Source organism: Bison bison, unplaced genomic scaffold (assembly GCF_000754665.1).
Source record: "Bison bison bison isolate TAMUID 2011002044 unplaced genomic scaffold, Bison_UMD1.0 scf7180017864215, whole genome shotgun sequence".
Classification (NCBI taxonomy): Eukaryota; Metazoa; Chordata; class Mammalia; order Artiodactyla; family Bovidae; genus Bison; species Bison bison.
In genome coordinates, this window is record NW_011494787.1 from 4,380,549 (window position 1) to 4,400,392 (window position 19,844).

The following is a 19,844-nucleotide window of genomic DNA, read 5'->3' on the forward strand; positions in this document are numbered from 1 at the left end:
AATTTTAAAAGGGCCTTTTTAAATTAAATAGATGTTTCTCCAAAGAAAATATATAAATGGCCAATAAGCATATGAAAAGATGTTTAACATCATTAGCCATCAGGGAAATGCAAGTCAGACTACAATGAGATATCACATTATATCCACTAGGATGGCTACAATAAAAAATTTTACTGGAAAAATAACAAGAGTTGATAATGATGTCAGAGAAATTAGAAACTTCTACATTGCTAGTGGGAATGTAAAATAGTTCCTGCTATCAAGCTGCAGTGGAAAACAGCTTTAAAAAGTTACCTCATACCAAGCACTTCCATTCCTAGATAGAGACCCAAGAGAATTTAACACATATATCCACACACAAAAAATTGCACACAAATATTCATAGCAGTGCTATTCATGATAGCTAAAATGTGGAAACAATCGAAGTGTACATCAAGTATAAACAAATAAACTTGGTATATCCACGCAATAGCTATGATTATCCAGCCATAAAAAGATTTAAGTATTTTCAATGAGTGGTGCTGGGAAAACTGGACAGCTACATGTAAAAGAATGAAATTAGAACATTCTCTAATACTGTGCACACACACACACACACACACACAAACTACAACGGATCAAACACCTAAATGTAAAGCTGGACACTATAAAACTCAGGAAAAACATAGGCAGACCATCCTTTAACATAAATAGCAGTCTATTTTTGATCCACCTCTTACAGGAATAAAAATAAAAACAAAAATAAACAGGGCCTAATTAAAAGCTTCTGCACAGCAAAGGAAATCCTAAACAAGACAAAAAGACAACCCAAAGAATGGGAGAAAGTATTTGCAAATGAAGTGACCAAAAAGGGATTAATCCTCAAAATATACAAACAGCTCTATGTCCAAAAAAAAAAAAAAAAACCAATCAAAAAAATGGGCAGAAGATCTAAATAGACATTTCTCCAAAGAAGGCATGGAGATGGCCAGAAAGCACATGAAAAGATGCTCAACATCACTATCAGAGAAATGCAAATCAAAATTACGTACAGATAATCAACACACACCAGTCAGAATGGCCATCATCAAAGTTTACAAACAATAGGGATTTCCCTGCTGCTTCAGTGGTTAAGAATCCACCCTACAATGCAACTAGGGATCAAACACGCATCAAACACCCTGGATGTGTGTCTGATCCCTGATTGGGCTGAAGAGCAACTGTGCCCCCACGTCACAATTACTGAGCCCGTTCACCACAGCTAGAGAGTCTGTGCACTGCAGCAAAAGACCCCGAGTGCTGCAACTAAGACTCCAAGCAGTCAAATGAATATTTTTTTTTAAGTTTACAAACAAGAAATGCTGAAGACAGTTTGGAGAAAGGGGAACCCTCCTACACTGTTGGTGGGAATGTAAATTGATACAGTCATCATGGAGAACAGTATGCAAGTCCCTTAAAAAAACTAAAAATAGAACTACCAGTGCTCACTTGGGCAACACATATACTAAAATTGGAACGATACAGAGAAGATTAGCATGGCCCCTGCGCAAGGATGGCATGCAAATTCGTGAAGTGTTCCATATTTTTCTCTTTTTTTTTAGTATAAATTTATTTATTTTAATTGGAGGCTAATTACTTTACAATATTGTATTGGTTTTGCTGTACATTGGCTTGAATCTGCCACGCGTGTACATGCATTCCCCATCCTGAGACCCCTCCCACCTCCCTCCCCATACCATCCCTCTGGGATTTTTCCTTTTACATTTCTGTCTATACATTCTATTAATTTTTGAGAGTTTGATGTTGAAACTCCAACTAAAAATCTTAATTGACCTACTTTAAGAAATAATTGTAATATATAGTGGAACTATATGTAACTTTGTTCTGTATATTTGGAGTCTCTTATAAATGTGTTATCATACTTTCATAGCTTAAAAAATAAAGAAGAAAAAATAGAACTACCATGTGATCCAGCAATCTCACTCCTCAGCATATATCTAGAGAAAATCATAATCTAAAAGGATATGTGCACCCTGATGTTCATTGTAGCACTGTTTACAATAGCCAAGACACGGAAGCAACCTACGTGTCCATCAACAGAGGGATGAAAAAAGAAGATATGGTATATGTGTGTGTGCGTGTGTGTGTGTGTATGCATACACACACACACACATATATAATGGAATATTACTCAGCCACAAAAATGAACAAAATAATGCCATTTGCAGTAACATGGAGGGACCTAGAGATTATCATACTAAGTCAGACAGAGAAAGAAAAATATTATATATCACTCTTATGTGGAATTCATTTTTAAAAAAGGTATAAATGAAACTCATTTACAAAACAGAAACAGACTTACAGATATCAAAAAGAAATTTCTGGTTACAAAAGGGGAAAGATGGGGTGGAGGGATAAATCAGGAGCTTGGGATGGACACACCCATACTACTATACATAAGATAGATAATCAACAAGGACCTGCTGTATAACACAGGAAGCTCTACTCAATATTTTGTGATAATCTATATGAGAAAAGAACCTAAAAAAGAATGAATGTATGTATATGTATAACTGAATCACTTTGCTGTACATCTGAAACTAGTACAACATTATAAATCAACTATCAGTTCAGTTCAGTTCAGTTGAGTCGCTCAGTCGTGTCCGACTCCTTGTGACCCCATGAATCACAGCACGCCAGGCCTCCCTGTCCATCACTATCTCCCAGAGTTCATTCAAACTCAGGTCCATCGAGTTGGTGATCAACTATACTCCAATAAAATTAAACATTTAAAAAGACTCATGTATTCATTCATGTTACCACACAGCATTATGCTAAGTGAGAGAAGCCAAAGAGACCACATACAATATAATTCCATTTATACATGAAATATCCAGAATAGGCAATTTTATAGCAGCAGAAAGTACATTAGTGGTTCCCCGGGGCAGGGAGGAATAGAGAATGGGGAGTGACTGCTATTGTTTGAAATTTCTTTGGGTGATGATGAAAATGTTCTGGACGTAGAGAATAGTGATGGTTGCCCAACTTTGTGAATATACTAAAATTGGTTGAATTCTGCACATTAAAGGATGAATTTTATGGCATGTGAATGATCTGAAGATAAATGAATGTGGAAATAAATGGCATGTATGTGCCTAGGTGTGGAATTGCTGGGTCATATTGCATCTCTAGGTTTACCTTTTTGAGGAACTGCCAAATGATTTCTCAAAGTGACTGGTCCATTTTACAATTCTACCAGCAGTGTGTCAGAGTTCCAATTTCTGTACATCCAAAGGCCCATTTGAGATCCCAGCAGAGAAATCTGCAACAAAGTCTATGGGAACAAAAGTAAAATGCTGAGGTTTTTCTGTCTTAGGAACATGTGTATGTCTTGTCTGCAGGTTTCGGAGAAAATCCACTGATGGAAGCTTTGGTTCTAGTGATGGTAAGAAAAACCCCTGGTTTCAATTCAAACTGATGTCAAGTAAAAGATAACATCCCATCTGGTACTTCTGTCTCTCTGACTTCTGTGATTTCCAAATCCTCTGTTGATTCCCATCCCCCCTGAGTGGTCTAATCTGTAGTCTTTCTACAGAAAGCAGAGCTAGTAAGAACCAATCATGTAACACTGTATAAGTTTTGGGTGTACAACATGATTCTATACTTGTATAGACTCAAAATGATCACCAATAGAAATCTAATTAACATCTATCACCACCAGTGAAGTTGCTCAGTCGTGTCCTACCCTTTGCGATCCTATGGACTGTAGCCTACCAGGCTCCTCCATCCATGGAATTTTCCAGGCAAGAGTACTGGAGTGGGTTGCCATTTCCTTCTCCAGGGGATCTTCCCAACCCAGGGATCGAACCCAGGTCTCCTGCATTGAAGGCAGACGCTTTACCGTCTGAGCTACCAGGGAAGCCCAAGATGATCCATCACCACACAATTTTTTCTTGTGGTGAGAATTTTTAAGATCAATTCTTTAGCAACTTTCAAATATGCAATACATTATTATTAACTCTAGTCACCATGTTTACAGTACATCCCCAGGACTTATATTTTATAACTGGAAGTTGGGTACCTTTTATGTGTCCTATTTTCTAAAAAGCCTAAATCAGCATGAGTTACTTAGTGTTGACAAGATCAAGAAGGCTCTGAAAATTAGCTCAGGGCTAGAGGTACCCTTCAGATGGCAAGCAGAAATGAAAGAGTGATCCAAAAAATAAATAAATAAAGATGCATCAGTTGGATTCCAGTGGCTACAGGTAACAACAAAGTTTATCTCAAACATACTTAAACAATAAAGAGTGTCTCCTCTCCCTGAAAGTTGAGCAAAAAGGTAGGCTTCAGGATTCACTGAATCCAGTGGCTCAGGTCCTTTTGCCTGCCATTCCCCTGGTTCTGCTTTTCCCCCTGTGCTGGTGGTGAGGTGGGTCCTCACTGACGACATCCAGAGGGAAGGACTTTTTCAGAAGCACCTAAAAGCGTCTTTCATGTTTCATTGGCCTAGAGTGGATCATACACTCATTTCTAAGCCAGTCACTGCAAAGGAATCTATTTACCTAAGATCAGTCAAGACTGCTTATAGAATTAGGGTTAGGTTATCCTTCTCTAGGATCAGGGTTTCTCAAACTCAACATTGTTGACACTACATTCAGATGATTCTTTGTCATTGGGAGCTGCCCTGTACATTGTAGGATGTTTAACCACATTCTTCACCTCCATCTATTAGAATTCAGGAATACACTCCCACCTTGTGACAACAGAAAATATCCCCAGACATTGTCAAGTGTCCTCTTGGGGGAAAAAGGTTCCCCCTACTCCTACCCCCAACTGAGAATCACTGACTTAAAAATGTGGGCTGCCAGGCACAGGTGAGAATACAGGAACAAAATCCTAGCTTAGTTAGAAAATAGAGATGTTCATGCCAAAGGGCTTTGAAATTAGGAGGAAGAAAGGAACCTTGTGGGCTTCCCAGGTGGCGCTAGAGGTAAAGAACCTGCCTGCTGATGCAAGAGACATGGCTTCCATCCCTGGATCAGGAAGATCCCCTGGAGAAGGCATGGCAATCCACTCCAGTATTTTTGTTTGGAGAATCCCATGGACAGTGGAGTCTGGTGGGCTACAGTTCATAGGGTCACAAAGAGTCAGACACAACTGAAGCGACTGAGCACTCATGCACGAAAGGAACCTTTGTCATGCAGAGAGGCTATGGGGAAAGACGACACATGACCACTGGTGAGACAAGACTCAGGTGCTGCAAAAAAGAGCAGAGAAGACAATCTCCATCCTAGGAAAGAACCAGTTAGTGACTCTTAATCGTAGGAAGCAGATCACTGAGAAACCAGTCTGGAGCAAGAGACAGAAGCAAGTGAGGGATTTTACCTGTAGACTAATGTGAGAGATTCAGGGGAGGAAATTCTGGAGAAGAGCAAGGATACAGAGAGCAAGGATACAGAAGGGCCAGGATCAGTGGGCCCACAGGGGCTACATGAAGTTTAACTGAGCTCGGAGATACAGGAAGTGCCCTGGGGGCTAGAGCCTAGAAAAAAATGCTAGGAGCAGAGTCTGAAAGAGGGGATCCCACTAGACTTGGCCTGTTGGCTGCCTCAGTCAATGTGGAGTTAGACATCGGAGGAACTGGGCCTGATGCTTTCACCTTAGGTGTGCCTGAGGTGGAGGAAATGGAGCCAGGTCCCTACAATTCGCCAAACGGTTGGCATCTCTTAATTACGTAACAATAGGACGGCTGCATTTGGAAAATCTGTTAGCTCCCCTGCATTTGTTTTTCATTGATTTATCCTGCAGTTTGTAAGCTTATTTGAAAAATGTTGACACTGGCTCCAACTGAACTAAAAAAGCAAAAGAATTTCTTTCATACTTCATGGGAATAAGAAGGAGATAAGACCCTGGGGCCCAGATGAAGTGGAAATAGTGTTTATAAAGAGCAGCTTTGGGCGAGAAGGGGCATGATTACTGTGGTGTGACTGGATGGACCTCGTATTCTCCATTGTCACTTAAGACAGGGGTCTCTCTGGTCATCTGAGGGGCACCAGGCAAGCCTCCGTGTTCTAGAAACATTTCCTTCAGGGACAAAGGAGCCTGGCAGGCTGCAGTACATGGGTCACAGAGAGTCAGACACGCCCGAGCAACTATCATTCTCTCACTCAGGGACTCTGTCAGTGGAGAAACCCTACACTTCACATCACTGTTAAAGAGCCTGCACAGAAATTCAGTTACCACCTCGAAAGAGAGACAGATGAAGCATCACTTGCAGGCCTCTGGGACACATGAGCTGTCACCATGATGCTGCGTGCAGCCTAAGAGGAGAGTACTTTCTCAAGTAGGGGAGCTGGACAAACCTGACAAGTCTGTAGACTGAGGAACCAAATGACCAATCAGATCCTTCCCTGGACGGAGCTATTACTGAATCAGCCTCCCAGCAGAGAGCAGGGTCTGGAAGGGAGAAGACAAGCAGTGTGCTGAGTGCAGAGGAGTCGGGGAGCACAGGCCATCCTCAGAATCTGTGGTAACGGGTCTCAGGCTCTAGTATTGACTCTCTGATAGATTTTTCCAAATTTCCTTGATTTTGCTTGCCTGTTTGTTTCTTCTAGAGGAATTTTACTTTTACACCCTTGAAAAGATGGGTGGCCTTCCTTATTTTCTCCTCAACTTTTGACATGTTAATACAACATGACACCAGCTGGAATAGATAGCCAACTGGCATAAAAATTAAACCTCACAGCAGCTCATTCACATCATTTCTGACTCCTTCTTAGCTTCCAACCTTCTAAGGCTAGAGACAGAAGGGGGCAGGACAGTTATAAATGTGAAGTCCCTGAAAGAATCAAGCCTGCTCAAAATGAAATGAAATTTTTCTCCTCACATGGAGCAATTAATATAAAAGGCAGGCAGGCAAGCTTATCCTATTCTAAGTTAGCAAAGCAGACAGATGGCAAAGGGCTCACGTGTAAAGAAAAACATACCAGAACAAGTTTCCTCATTAAGATGAGCTCATTCACAACTTTATATGTTTGCTTATTCCCAGCCAGAACATCTCAGTCTGTCCTATAAACTGGTATATTGTGTTTAATTCTGCTTTCTATATACCATACAGTTAAACAGAAATATGGCTTGCCTTCTGGGAGCATCGATCACATTTGAAGTTTGGGAGGCAGTGCTTTGGTTCTTGCCTTTCTAGACGTTAGAAAAGTTAACAGAATATTGTAATCCCGTGTTGGCCAATCTCCTATTTAATTGTGCATATAAAAGTGCACAGATTTGAAACAATTGTACTGCAAATGAAAATCTTGATGCTCTTGTCCATCACAGAACTGTTGGTGTTGTGGTTGCTTTGGAGTGCAAGGGACTGGGGACTATACTGAAACCAGGTCCTGCCCAGCTGTGAGGCAGAGTAGAGAGCAGAAACCATCCAAGTCTGAACAAACCTACACAGCTGGCTTTTTCTTTTTAGTGAAGTTGTTGCCTAACAAAACAGTGATTTTGTTTGCACTCTTGCTTTGATTTTAGTTTTCGTTTTTTTTTTTTTTTTTTTGCCTCTTTTGATCACACACACAAAAACCCTTTGCCTCCCACAGACCACTTTAACCCCCCGCCACAGTGGAACTCAAGCATTATCCTACGCACGCATCTATTTCCCATACCAGAGGGCTTCCTAGGAACAGAAAAGACCTGAAATCCTGCGGTTTATGATTTTAGTATCATTTTCACTATTTGCACATGTAATATTTTTTTTTTAATTACACTGTAAACAAGGACCTAAGTTAAGATTAAAAGAAGGGAATTTAGGCTTGAAAAGAGGAAAAATGTGAAAGCTACTAAGGGAAATGTGAAGGTTACATCACTTAAGGAAGAGACCAGAATGGTGGTTTCTGTGAGAGTCGCCTGCCCCCCGCCCCAGAATGACCTTGATAGAAAGAAGACTATACGGAATTACAGGCAAGCAGCAGCATCCCAACTAAAAATCAAATATTGTGCTTAGATACCTTTTTTGAATATATGAGTGGAAATGCAAATATGCCTCAACTCCTTGTCTCTTTTGAAAAATGAGCACTGTAAAAGCAACACACTCCCTGCCAGGTATTCAAATGTTAAAGGAAAATCCCTTCCTTTTTTTTTTCAATTAAGAAGATAAATTTTAACTGAGATCAGTGCAATGAACCATTATCTATCCACTATCTGAGTGATTCTGGACAAATGACTTGATCTGTCTGTGCCTGCTTTTTGTCATCTTTAAAATGGTGATAGTAATAGCACCCATGTCACAAGGTTATTGAAAAATTAAAAGAATGAATTCTTGGAAAGAACTTAAAGGAGTGTCTGACACACACCACTGTCACCACTGCTGCCTAACGTTTATCAAAAGCTTACTACTGTGTGTCAGACACTCTACATCAGGCAGCAGTAGTGACAGAAGTCGTAGCAGCAGCAAGCGCAGTAACAGTATAGAAGCCTGAGGAGCAGCACCAGCAGTGGTGGTAATAGTGGTAATACTACTTGTTACCCTCAGTAGTGGCGGCAGCAAAGCGCTCTGCCCAAACTACAGCCAAATCTCTCCTTGGCCAAGGAGAGTCGGTCAAACTGTACATGGCATCTTCCCATAATACTCTGACTGTGCTCAAAAGATTTAATCTCTCACTCTTAAGAGTCTGAAAGTAACCTGTTTCTTTGCCTTGAAGTTGGATGAAAAGCACAGATGGTGTTGATACCATGTTACATATTTATGGGTAAGCCCAAGAAAAGCCAAGGAACATCTACTCTCTCTAAATAGTAAGAACTATATCAAGGAGTCTCCAAGCCTAGGAACAATGCCAAAGTCCATTGTGAGAGCCCTGGGAATAGCTTTGCCTGCCAGGAATGTTGCATTAGCCAGAGGCCTTGCTGTCCAACTGAGCTGGCTCTTGGCTAGGCTACCAAAAGGAGGGAGGAAATTGAGTCTCCAAGGCTATTGATTTGTTCCTCATCACTGGCTAAATGTTTTGAACTTAAGATTTAATTATTTTTCTCCATGGAGGAAAGGAATAGGCCCACAAAGAGTGAAAACATGATGAAGCCTACAGATTGGCTCCCCAAACTATGAATGTTTTTACTGTCCACCAGTGGGAATGAAGTTTGAAAGCTGGATGAAAAGAGCTAATTGTGACAAACAAATGAATTGTCTGAGGCTTTTGGTTCTTTTACGTGTGTTGCATACTGTAGCATTAATGTAAAGAATACAGATGATATTTTCAAAGAAGAAATGGAAATATATTTGCAATGAGGATATAGACTATCTTACATGTCTTCACTGAAAATAGATTTTTCTGCAAGAGTACAAGACACTGACTAGTTAACTCACAGACTTCTTCACCCCTAGTGTGATCCAAGCAATCTCACCTCTCAGGAAGAAGACACATGATGGAAATTCCCACCAGCCTGACAACATCCCAGACCCTGACAAAGCTTAGGAGACAGCAGAGAAATATTCTCAGGTGTCTTCACAGATGACGGTGGCTCCCAGAAATATTGTGGCACTAAGTCAGAGTCAGAGAAACTGCCTAGATGCCTGCGCCCTTGTTTGTGTTCTCTTTGTTCAGCTCCTCCTAATTCTCAGAAGTGGACAAACTCAACGGGAGAGCATCTTTTCCAATAACCAGTGAGAAGCTTAGGAGGCAGCTTTCTCTGGGGCTTTCCAAACCTCACTGGAATAGTTTGAGGAGTACCATCTTAGAAATATTTTTCTCTCACTGCCAACAGCCATTTGGCAACAGACACGCCTATTATATCTCTGAAAAAAAGTGAAAGTGTTCATCGCTCAGTCGTGTCCAACTCTTTGTGACCCCATGGACGGCAGCCTGCCAGGGCCCTCTGTCCATGGGATTTCCCAGGCAAGCATACTGGAATGGGTTGCCATTCCCTTCTCCAAGGGAATCTTCCTGACCCAGGGATCGAACCCAGGTCTCCTGCATTGCAGGTGGATCCTTTACTGTCTGAGCCACCAGGGAAGTCCATTCCATCTCTGTGTTATGCCCCAAATAACCCATATTCCTGTACATAGCTCCTGTAGTCACTATTGTTTGTTCCAAGGAGTGCAGTAATTTTTTTCCTGTCAGGGCTAATCCTGCCTACACTTAGGGTACTGCTAATGGCTGTGACAAATAAACCTCTGAATTACAGTGCCTTAATCACAGAAGTTTATTTCTGGTGTTTATGTTCAAGGGTGACCTTTCTCACAGTGATTCCAGGACCCACTCTCCTTATGATTCTGCAGTACTGTTAGGCAGGAATCAGCAACATTTTTTTTTTTCTGGAAAGTGCCAAATAGTAAATATTTCAGGCTCTGCAGGCCATGGAGTCTCTGTCACAACTGCTTCTCCTTGCCTTGATAGCCAAAAGTAGCCATAGCCAGACTCAAATGAGTGGTTGTGTTCCGGTAGAGCTTTATGTACACTTAGAGTCTAAAATTTCACCTGTCATAAAATAGTATTGCTCTTCTGATTTTCCTCCAACCATTTAAAAAATTTAAAACCATTTCTAGTTTAAGGGTCATGCAGGAACAGGTGGCGAGCTAGATTTGGCCTGCAGACCATAAAATTGCCCTGCAGACTCCTTATATTAGAGTGAAAAGAAAATCAAACTATTTAAAGTCGTGTCCTTTCATTCTAGCAACTAGACACAAGTGTTTGCCTCTTTGTTTTTCTTTTTAACAGGCTCTGGAAATATGTCGGTGTCAAATCCCATTGCTGCCAGTACCCCTGAAGGGAGCAATTACGGGGCAATAGGTATTTTTACAATGAATCCATTCATGGAAGTGTCTCCTGATTCTCCCAAGAATAGGATACAAGTGACCCTCCAGCCACTAATAACTGTGAAAGTGGGCAAGGCGGTCATCATATAAGATTAATTGACTGGGTGATCTGGAAGTTTCCTTCCAGCTTTTTTTCTGGTTCTATTGATCTGTTTCTTGAGTCTGCTAGCCACATTCAAGCAGAATTTTCTGGGACCATTGCTGTCAACTCCTGTGGGTTTTTTTTCATACCCAGACTGAGTTTAGGGTGTGGAAAATGCGTCAAGAGTCTGATGTCAGGGAGCCCAACATCAGTTGACCCATTGTTTCATTCTCAGGTTTCAGAGGAGTAAGGGTGCTCAGAAGATGAGGCTGTGCAGCAGGTGAACATGACCGAAGCCTAGCAATCCTCCATTTGGGCTAACTTCATAACTGAACCTGCTCACTGCCACCAGTCACTCACACGGCAACCTCCAGGCTGCTTAAGTGGCCTGAAGGGGACAGAATTCTGATCTCTGTCCTGCTAGCGTTGGAGGGCACTGAGGCTTCCACACACTTCCATGATGCTTACAGGTCTATGAATGGTGTGCTTTAAGCTGTCAGTATAGCGGGGCTTGGGAATCTTGTATTCCTGCCCTGTTCTTCTGTAACTTTGAGAAGCATGTGGGCTCAGCGCCGGAGACTTATTTCTGGCTCTGCAAGAACAGGGTTTTGTTTTTTTTTCTTTAACCATCTGAACAGAAGAAATAAAAGTGGAAGGTAGGCTTGGCTCATGTGCTCATTAAGCTGCACAAATTCCCATCTGCTCTCAGAAACATTCACAGGAACACAAGGATTCTTCCTGAAATGTGGTTTTCATTATATAATCATAGATACGGCATGTGGGGGATTTCAGTGTACAGATACCTTATCCATGAGAAATGTATAGCTGCCGGATATGTAGGTGCTTACATATACATGTGGTAGATGCTATACATAAGTACATGCATGTGTATGTTTATATATTTATGTTCATATTTCAAAGTATGAAACATGAAATATAAGCACATTATCTTTGCATCCAAAGAGTTAACACACAAGATGCCTTTATATTTTGTATTCAGCCCTAGAAATAGGTGATTTAAATGTAAAAATAGGAGAGTCAGAAGTCCATTGAGGAAGAATTGAGAGAGCATGTGTTGTGGGTAAGGAGTTGGTTTTTACCCACACAACGTGTCCAAGAATGAGTCAGCACTGTGTTTTGCAGAGAGAGAGCGAGATGGGTTCCATGGGTTCTTCTCAGCTTGGGAAGGCAGAAGAGTCTCCTCTGTTTCAGATGAGTCAAGCTCCAGTCCTGGCAGGCAAATATCCTCCTCTGATGGTAGACAGCCATGCCAGTCAGACACTGACAGCTCCGTGGAGGAAAGTGACTTTGACACCATGCCAGACATTGAGAGCGATAAGAACATCATCCGCACCAAGGTACCTCTCTCTGCCTGGCCACACCCTCCAGAGGACAGAAAGTTCAGGAGTCAAATACAACTTCAACAATGCCTCAATTGCCTTTATATATATATATTTTTTTTTTTTTTTTCTTCAGGGGGAGTCAAATTTCGCAGGGGGCTTTTTAGATAAAGCTTAACTAGCTACTAAAAGCAATACTCAGTTAATTAACACTCCTTTCTGGAGGGAAAAAGTGACAGCAGTAAAGAGAACAGAGCACTAAAATGTTCATGGGTCTGAGGTGGCTGATTATGGACAAAGGTGAGGAAGGGTTCCAACCAGGTGCAAGAAAAGATTTCACTGAAGGGTGTACTTGGAAAAACGCCCTGGTTCCAGACATAAAATGCTTCAGGAGTAAAAGCTCATTTCTTTCTGATTCATATGTATCAGACTATGTTGTACCCAGTAAGCGACATGAAGGTGAATGGTATGGTTTCAACTCTGTAATTCAAGAATCACACAGTGGGCATCTCTGAAAACTGGGAAACCAATTCTTGAAATTTAAGAAGTATTCAAGATTCCCATTGGGTTTCTCACATCAGCCACTTTCCCTAAAGCCAAGGGAAATACTAGGATTTTTAAAGGCATCCTAGGAAAAGCAAAATTATGAGAAAAGTCTTGTTTAATCATTTTAATCCCTAATGAGGGATTAAACTGAAATATGTAAAGCTCTTCTTTGTATTTTATGCAAGACATCCAAGTACAGTTTTGCATTCTCTTTTTACTTGGCATCCCAGATGTTCCTTTACCTGTCAGATCTGTCCAGGAAGGACCGAAGAATTGTCAGCAAAAAGTATAAGATTTATTTTTGGTGAGTAGATGATGAGAAGGACTATGGCTCTCTTTAGTAAAATTAAAATTTTCTTTGTAAAAGCCACAGTGAACTTACGTGATTCATATAAGTGAACCAGATCACAGGTTTCAGTGTTTAATGAGACACACATAGAGGTGTTTAAAGGATTTAAGTCACAATGCATAGGAAAAACAAACAAACAAAACACAATCAAAGGCAACCAGTCCTAAATGAAATAAATACAAAGTATAAATAAGAACAGTAGTGGAATCCCGTGTTTTTAGGGAGACACTAAATCCTCTTCCAGGAAGATACTAAAACTATCTTCCAGGAGGCATGTTAAACAGGAACCATTCCCTCTTCTCTCACCAGGACTTACCCTTGGGAGAGCCAGTGATTTCTGGGATGAGATGCCTAGAGCACCTCCCGGTAGCTAGAAATCACCCTGAGGGAAGATGATATCATCAGCCAATGATAAATAGACCTGCGATAAATGGACCACACAGAGGTGGTGGTCCTTCCAGGACCACCTTCCAGGCAGAAAGTCTGAGGTGCCTGGCTGGGTCCCCTCTTTTCCCTCAGAAACCCCTGACAGACAGTTGTGGCAGCTCCTCTCATTCTTTTCTCTGGAAGGATGACCTTTTACTTGGACACGGATGCTAGAGGGAAACAAGAGCCACCCAGGGGGGGTCACGTGGAACTCCACGGCATAGTGGGACCAGTGTTTTGGAACTAAGAGGTAGCTAAGAGAGCCACATCCCCTTTGTGTGATCCATCACGATTACCTGCTCTCTGATCATTTTTAATCTAATGATATCCTAAAGAGATAGGCCTTTATTGATAATTTCCTTAAACCAGAAGTAGTATTTACACTGTTATGCAAATGATTGTATGAGAGGAAGTTTGGAGAAACAGGAACCATGTAATCAGTGTCTAATCACTTTGGTGAGTTAAGCAGGCAGTTATGGGGTGGAAAGATACTTTAAAAAAATTAAAAAGCAAAAATTCCATTGTTAATTTGGAAATAACCATTTCTGGTTCCTTTTGTCTGCATAGGAACATCATTACCATTGCTGTGTTTTATGCACTGCCTGTGATCCAGCTGGTTATCACCTACCAAACAGTAAGTGCGGCCTCAGACCCCCAAATCCCAGCTTTCACACAGCAGAGAAAGACCTTTGCTGTAATTTACAGAGAAAGGTATAAAGAGCTCTGTCCAAGAATTAATTTCTCATTCGGATTCCCACAGGATTTCCCCATTGGGTCGTCTTTGAGCTTTAAATCTAGTTCCCCAATGTTTTATCACAGACCTCTTGTATTACTTTGTCTTCCAGTCTGAAATTATTACCTTGCACTCATTTAGTCTTGGTGTCTGTCAGCTATACCTATTGTTTAACCAGTCTGAACTTTTGATCATTGTGGGATGATGGGTAAAGTTCCAGACCAAAACAAAGAAACCTGATGTCTAATTTAGCCGGTGTCCCGTCATTGAGGGTAAATATTTTTTGTAAAAGTAAGAACAGCTTCACTAATAAAATATTAAAAGAAAAGGAAATATAAAATAAATAATAAACAAACAAAGGACTTTCCTAGTGGCACAGTGGATAGGAATCCACCTGCCAATGCAGGGGACATGAGTTTGATCCCTGGTCTGGGAAGATCCCACATGCCACAGAATAACTAAGCCTGTGTGCCACAGCCTCTGAGCCTGTGCTCTGAAGCCCATGCTCCACAGCAAGGGAAGCCACCCCAATGAGCAGCCCACACCGCAAATAGAGAGTAGCCCCCAAGCTGTAACTAGAGAAAGCCCATGTGTAGCAACAAAGGTCCTTTGCAATGAAAAATAAATAAATAGATTTTGTAAAGGCAATTAGAATTAAAAAAAAATAATTAAAACAGCTTGAGAATCCCCACTGCACCTTTGTAGAATCCTAAGGTCCAGGTCACATAAATGATCTTGTCTAGGATCTATTATACATGAAAAAGCCCATTTAGAATAGCACCAGGCTAAAGGTGTTTCTAATACAATGGCTCTCAAACTTTGTTGTGTGTTCAAATCATCTGTGAGATTTTTTAAGATACCAGTGTCCAAGCTGTACCCCACAGCAGTTAGATCAGAGTGGAATCAGGCATCAATACTGATGAAACTCTTTGTGATTCCAATATACACCCACATTAGAGAGTCAACAGTTTAATAATATTTCACCAACTCCATACTTAATACATGATGAGGACAAGGACTTTATAAGGTTTGAGCACCATAATTTATACTCTAAATATTCTCTGAATACTTTGGGGCTCTGTTGGAAGATACAGCTGTGGTATAGGAGGGTTCTTAATGATAGTGATAAATATGGAAAACTGACCACATATCTCCTTATGTCCACCTGCCCTGTGGTTATCAATTCAATACAAAGGATGGGACAGCTCTTTACCCTCCCAAGATTCATCTAGAAAATAGGATGTACTGTGACAGTCCTGCTAGGCAGGCCCCAGAGTTAACATCCTTTCAGAATCCTTTTACAATAAGAACAAAGGAAATGTTTTCAGTTGAATTCTGCCTGTCCACCTAATGAGGGACACAGAGTATTTGAGTTCAAAGCAAGACGGTAGCATTTACATGAAATGTGTCTGTACCTGTGTAAAGGCTGGAGGTAATGACTCATCCCCTGCTGAGAAGGAGCACTGGTTACACTGTAAATCTCTGACAGTTGATCACTGCAAGCACTGTCGCCTGCTTTCTGTGATTTCAGGCTCAGGGGATGGAGACAGACAGCGTCTCCTCTTCTCGCTCTTGCTTTTACAGGTTGTCAACGTCACTGGCAACCAGGATATCTGCTTCTACAACTTCCTCTGTGCTCACCCCTTGGGTGTCTTGAGGTAAGCCCAGTCCTGTGGTTGCCCATGAGGCAATGAGAGATGCCTTTTTGTGTAATGTAGTATGAAATGTGTATTTAAAAAAAATACTAGAAACAATTGTGGAAAACGACCTCAATCAAAAAGTAAGTATAGTTACTTAGTCATGTCTGACTCTTTGGGACCCTATGGACTATAGCCCGCCAGGCTCCTCTGTCCATGGAATTTCCCAGACAAGAATACTAGAGTGAGCTTGCCATTTTTTTATCCAGGGGATCTTCCCCACCCAGGATTGAACCCGTGTCTTCTGCACTGCAGGCAGATTTGTTACCATCTGAGCCACCAGGGAAGCCCTAATCAAGGGTAAAGGGCAATGAAATCAAGGATTTGAGACTAGGTATTCCTCTCCCACTCCTGTATGAGGGGGGTGGGTCGGGGAGGAGCTCAGGAAACAGCCCTAAGAATAATCTGCTAAGGAGAAGGTGGGATGTGTTTGAAAATATCAGGTCCCTAGCTGTAATGACCCTTGTCTATGGGCATGAGCTGCAAATACGTTCAATCCACTAAACAACCTCATAAGATAGATATGCTTATTATTACCACTGTTTTTTTTAATTTAGTAGTTTTATTGCTATTTTTAAGGAGATTACTTTTAATTATTATTATCATTTAAAAAAATTATTTTCTTGGCTGCACTGCACAGCATTGGGATCTTAGCTCCCTGGCCAGGGATCAAACCCATGCCCCCTGCACTGGCAGTGTGGAGCCTTAACCACTGGATCACAAGAGAAGTCTCATTACTCCCATTTTTAGATAAAGATATTAAGGCTTAGTTAGAAAGGCAAGGACTTGCAGAAGCTCCCTCAACTGTGAGTGATTTGGGCCTCATAGCTGGACCTGCTGCTCCTAAGGTTGTGCTCCATCCTCCAGCACATGGTGAAGTGGAAAGAGGGATTTTCCTGGCAATTGGGAGCCTGGCTTTTTCATCCAGAATGAACTAGACTCAGTTTTCTGAAAGAAATCTGCTGACTGTGACCAGTTGACATTTATCCTGAAATTCACAGTTACGGAGCTGAATATGGATGTATAACATGGGTCCATGTATTTGAATTCACTCTCGCAACTAGCTGAATGGCCCAGCTGCCCATCTGCAGAATAGCTCTCTTTCCTAGGATTCATACCCTGCCAGTGCCCACCGGGACAGGAGAGGATCATTGGGTGTTAGGGAGGCTGAACAGGCATCCCTGGGAGGAAATAGACACATTATCACAGGCTAAGCAAAGCATCCTAATACGGAGGTAGGACAAAGATGCTCTCTGATGATTTTCAGTCCTGAAGTCTCATGGAAAGGTTATTGGTGGAAAACAGTGCTGATTTCCCTCGCCCCTCCATGCCTTCGTTCAGCCTCTGAAGCTCTCGGATGCCTTGACTCCCTCGCTATCTCTATCTCCTTAGTGCCTTCAACAACATTCTCAGTAACCTGGGCCACGTGCTCCTGGGCTGCCTCTTCCTGCTGATAGTCTTGCACCGGGACATTCTCCATCGAAGAGCTCTGGAAGCCAAGGACATCTTTGCCATGGTGAGTACAGGGCAGGTAGGGAGGTGGGAGCTAGGAAGGGTTATGGTTCCAAACAGGATCTGCAAGTAGGAGGGACATCTGGTGTGATGATGGATCACGTGTAAGGGACCACACAGGGCCAGAGCGCGGGTGCCGGGTTCTGCGGCAAAGTCACTAATGAGGATCTTCCCACTGACCACGCTTCCTGCTTTTTCAGGAATACGGGATTCCCAAACACTTCGGTCTCTTCTATGCCATGGGCATTGCACTGATGATGGAAGGGGTGCTCAGTGCTTGTTACCACGTCTGCCCCAATTACTCCAACTTCCAGTTCGGTAATCACAATTTACATCAGCTACACAGATCTGAGGTACAGGAGTCTTATCCTGGGACTCTCTCAAAAATGCCAAAGTCGAGCTTGCAAGAATTAAATGACATTTACATGTGCTGAAGTGATCAGAGGGTACCTCGCCACAGGGCGTGATTTTCCCACGTTATATCATTTCTTCCTCCCTGACCACATTTTATTGACTAGAAAGCGCTGAACACTGAGTATCAATCTCATGGCTAGGTCTGCAGGTAGGCAGTGGGGTAGGTGTCAGGCAGCAGGGCAGGTAGATTTGCCAACAGGGCATCTAGAAACCTCCCTCAATGTAGCTTGGCTTAACTTAGCAGTTTGCTTGCTTTGGGTTGAAAATAATTTAAAAAATCCAATTCAAATCGGATTAAATAACAAGTATATTTATCAGCACAAGTCCAGAGGTGGCCCTGCTTCCCCTTCTCTGTGACCACCCACCTTGGCTGCACCCAGACTGCATGTTAGTCTTCTCCTCAGGCTGTATTTCCTCCTGGTGGCAAAAATACTACATTGGGTCTTTACTTCCTATCTCCATACCATGATGTCTGGAGGAGGCAGCAAGCTGGCTTCCAGGAAGCCATCATTTGAAATCAAGGAGAGTTCTTTTCCCCAGACTCCCCAGATGACAGCCCCTCACTCCTCAATAGCTCACACAGCCCTGAGTCCACTTCAGATTCTTTCTGTGTGTGGGTTAGTTTGGGCCAGGGTTGCTACACCAATCCCCGTGCCAAAGGAGGGGAAGTTACCTTTAGACAAGGGAGACGCTTCCCTGAAACCAGAAGTGCTGTGAGCTTTCCTAAACAAACAGGCTGTGAGGTGTGCATTTCTGAGCAGAAATGGAGCTGAGATATTTGAGTTGGCATCTTCATGCTATTAGGATGGAGCAGGAATAGCTGATGCTGGAAGAAGGCATCCTCCACACTTGAGGATGTGAATTTTGCAAACAGTTATTTTGTGTTTGTGCTCTAGCCTCCAGCTGATAACACCACAGATACTCTGTTATATTTTAACTTTTTAAAAATAGAAGACATTTTTAATAGAGGAAATCTATAGAGAACAATACCATTCACCACTCAGAAGGAAAAAAATGCCAACACTTTAAAATATTTGCCTTAATCTACTTTGTTAAAGACATACAACATGTGTAAAGTTGAGGTCCTATTTCAAACTGCTTTCCAAACTTGTCCACTCTCTCCTTCCTCAGAAGCAACAACTATGATCAATTTTATATTATCCTTCTAGTTTGTTTTTATAATTTTTCTTCATTTGAATAGTTCTTCATTTTAATTTGAATAACAAATTAATACTAATTTATCACACTGTGTTCTACATCCTTTTTTCATTCAACAAAGTTTTCAAGAATTATTGGTAATGAATCAAGGATATCCAGTTCATTCATTTTTGAAAACTGTCACTATGTAATAAAAATATACTACATTTATCAATTTCTCTGTTGTACAGCACTTCAAGGTTGCCAATATTTTGCTCAGTTCACTTCAGTTCAGTTCAGTCGCCCAGTTGTGTCTGACTCTTTGGGACCCCATGGACTGCAGCATGCCAGGCCTCCCTGTCCATCACCAACTCCCAGAGTTTACTCAAACTCATGCCCATTGAGTTGGTAATGCCATCCAACCATCTCATCCTCTGTCGGGCCTTCTCCTCCCACCTTCAATCTTTCCCAGCATCAGGGTCTTTTCAAATGAGTCAGCTCTTCGCACCAGGTGGCCAAAGTATAGGAGTTTTAGCTTCAACATCAGTCCTTCCAATGAACACTCAGGATTGATTTCCTTTAGTATGGACTGGTTGGATCTTCTTGCAGTCCAAGAGATTCTCAAGAGTCTTCTCCAACGCCACAGTTCAAAAGCATCAATTCTTTGGTGCTCAGCCTTCTTTATAGTCCAACTCTCACATCCATACATGACTACTGGAAAAACCATAGCCTTGACTAGACAGACCTTTGTTGGCAAAGTAATGTCTCTGCTTTTGAATATGCTATCTAGGTTGGTCATAACTTTTTTTCCAAGGAGCAAGC

At 41.8% G+C, this 19,844-nt stretch overlaps 1 protein-coding gene across 1 annotated transcript in view; it reads left to right on the forward strand.

Moving 5' to 3' along the window:
• The window catches only part of SIDT1 (SID1 transmembrane family, member 1), a gene marked incomplete at its 5' end in the record, with an annotated part of 109,248 nt that overhangs the window by 68,413 nt on the left and 20,991 nt on the right, over positions 1–19,844 (forward strand). The window contains 8 exons of the mRNA XM_010845416.1: positions 3,381–3,424; positions 10,689–10,760; positions 12,081–12,226; positions 12,985–13,058; positions 14,097–14,163; positions 15,847–15,920; positions 17,352–17,475; positions 17,672–17,789. Coding sequence (XP_010843718.1) covers positions 3,381–3,424; positions 10,689–10,760; positions 12,081–12,226; positions 12,985–13,058; positions 14,097–14,163; positions 15,847–15,920; positions 17,352–17,475; positions 17,672–17,789 — 719 coding nt within the window. The remainder of the gene's footprint in view (positions 1–3,380; positions 3,425–10,688; positions 10,761–12,080; positions 12,227–12,984; positions 13,059–14,096; positions 14,164–15,846; positions 15,921–17,351; positions 17,476–17,671; positions 17,790–19,844) is intronic.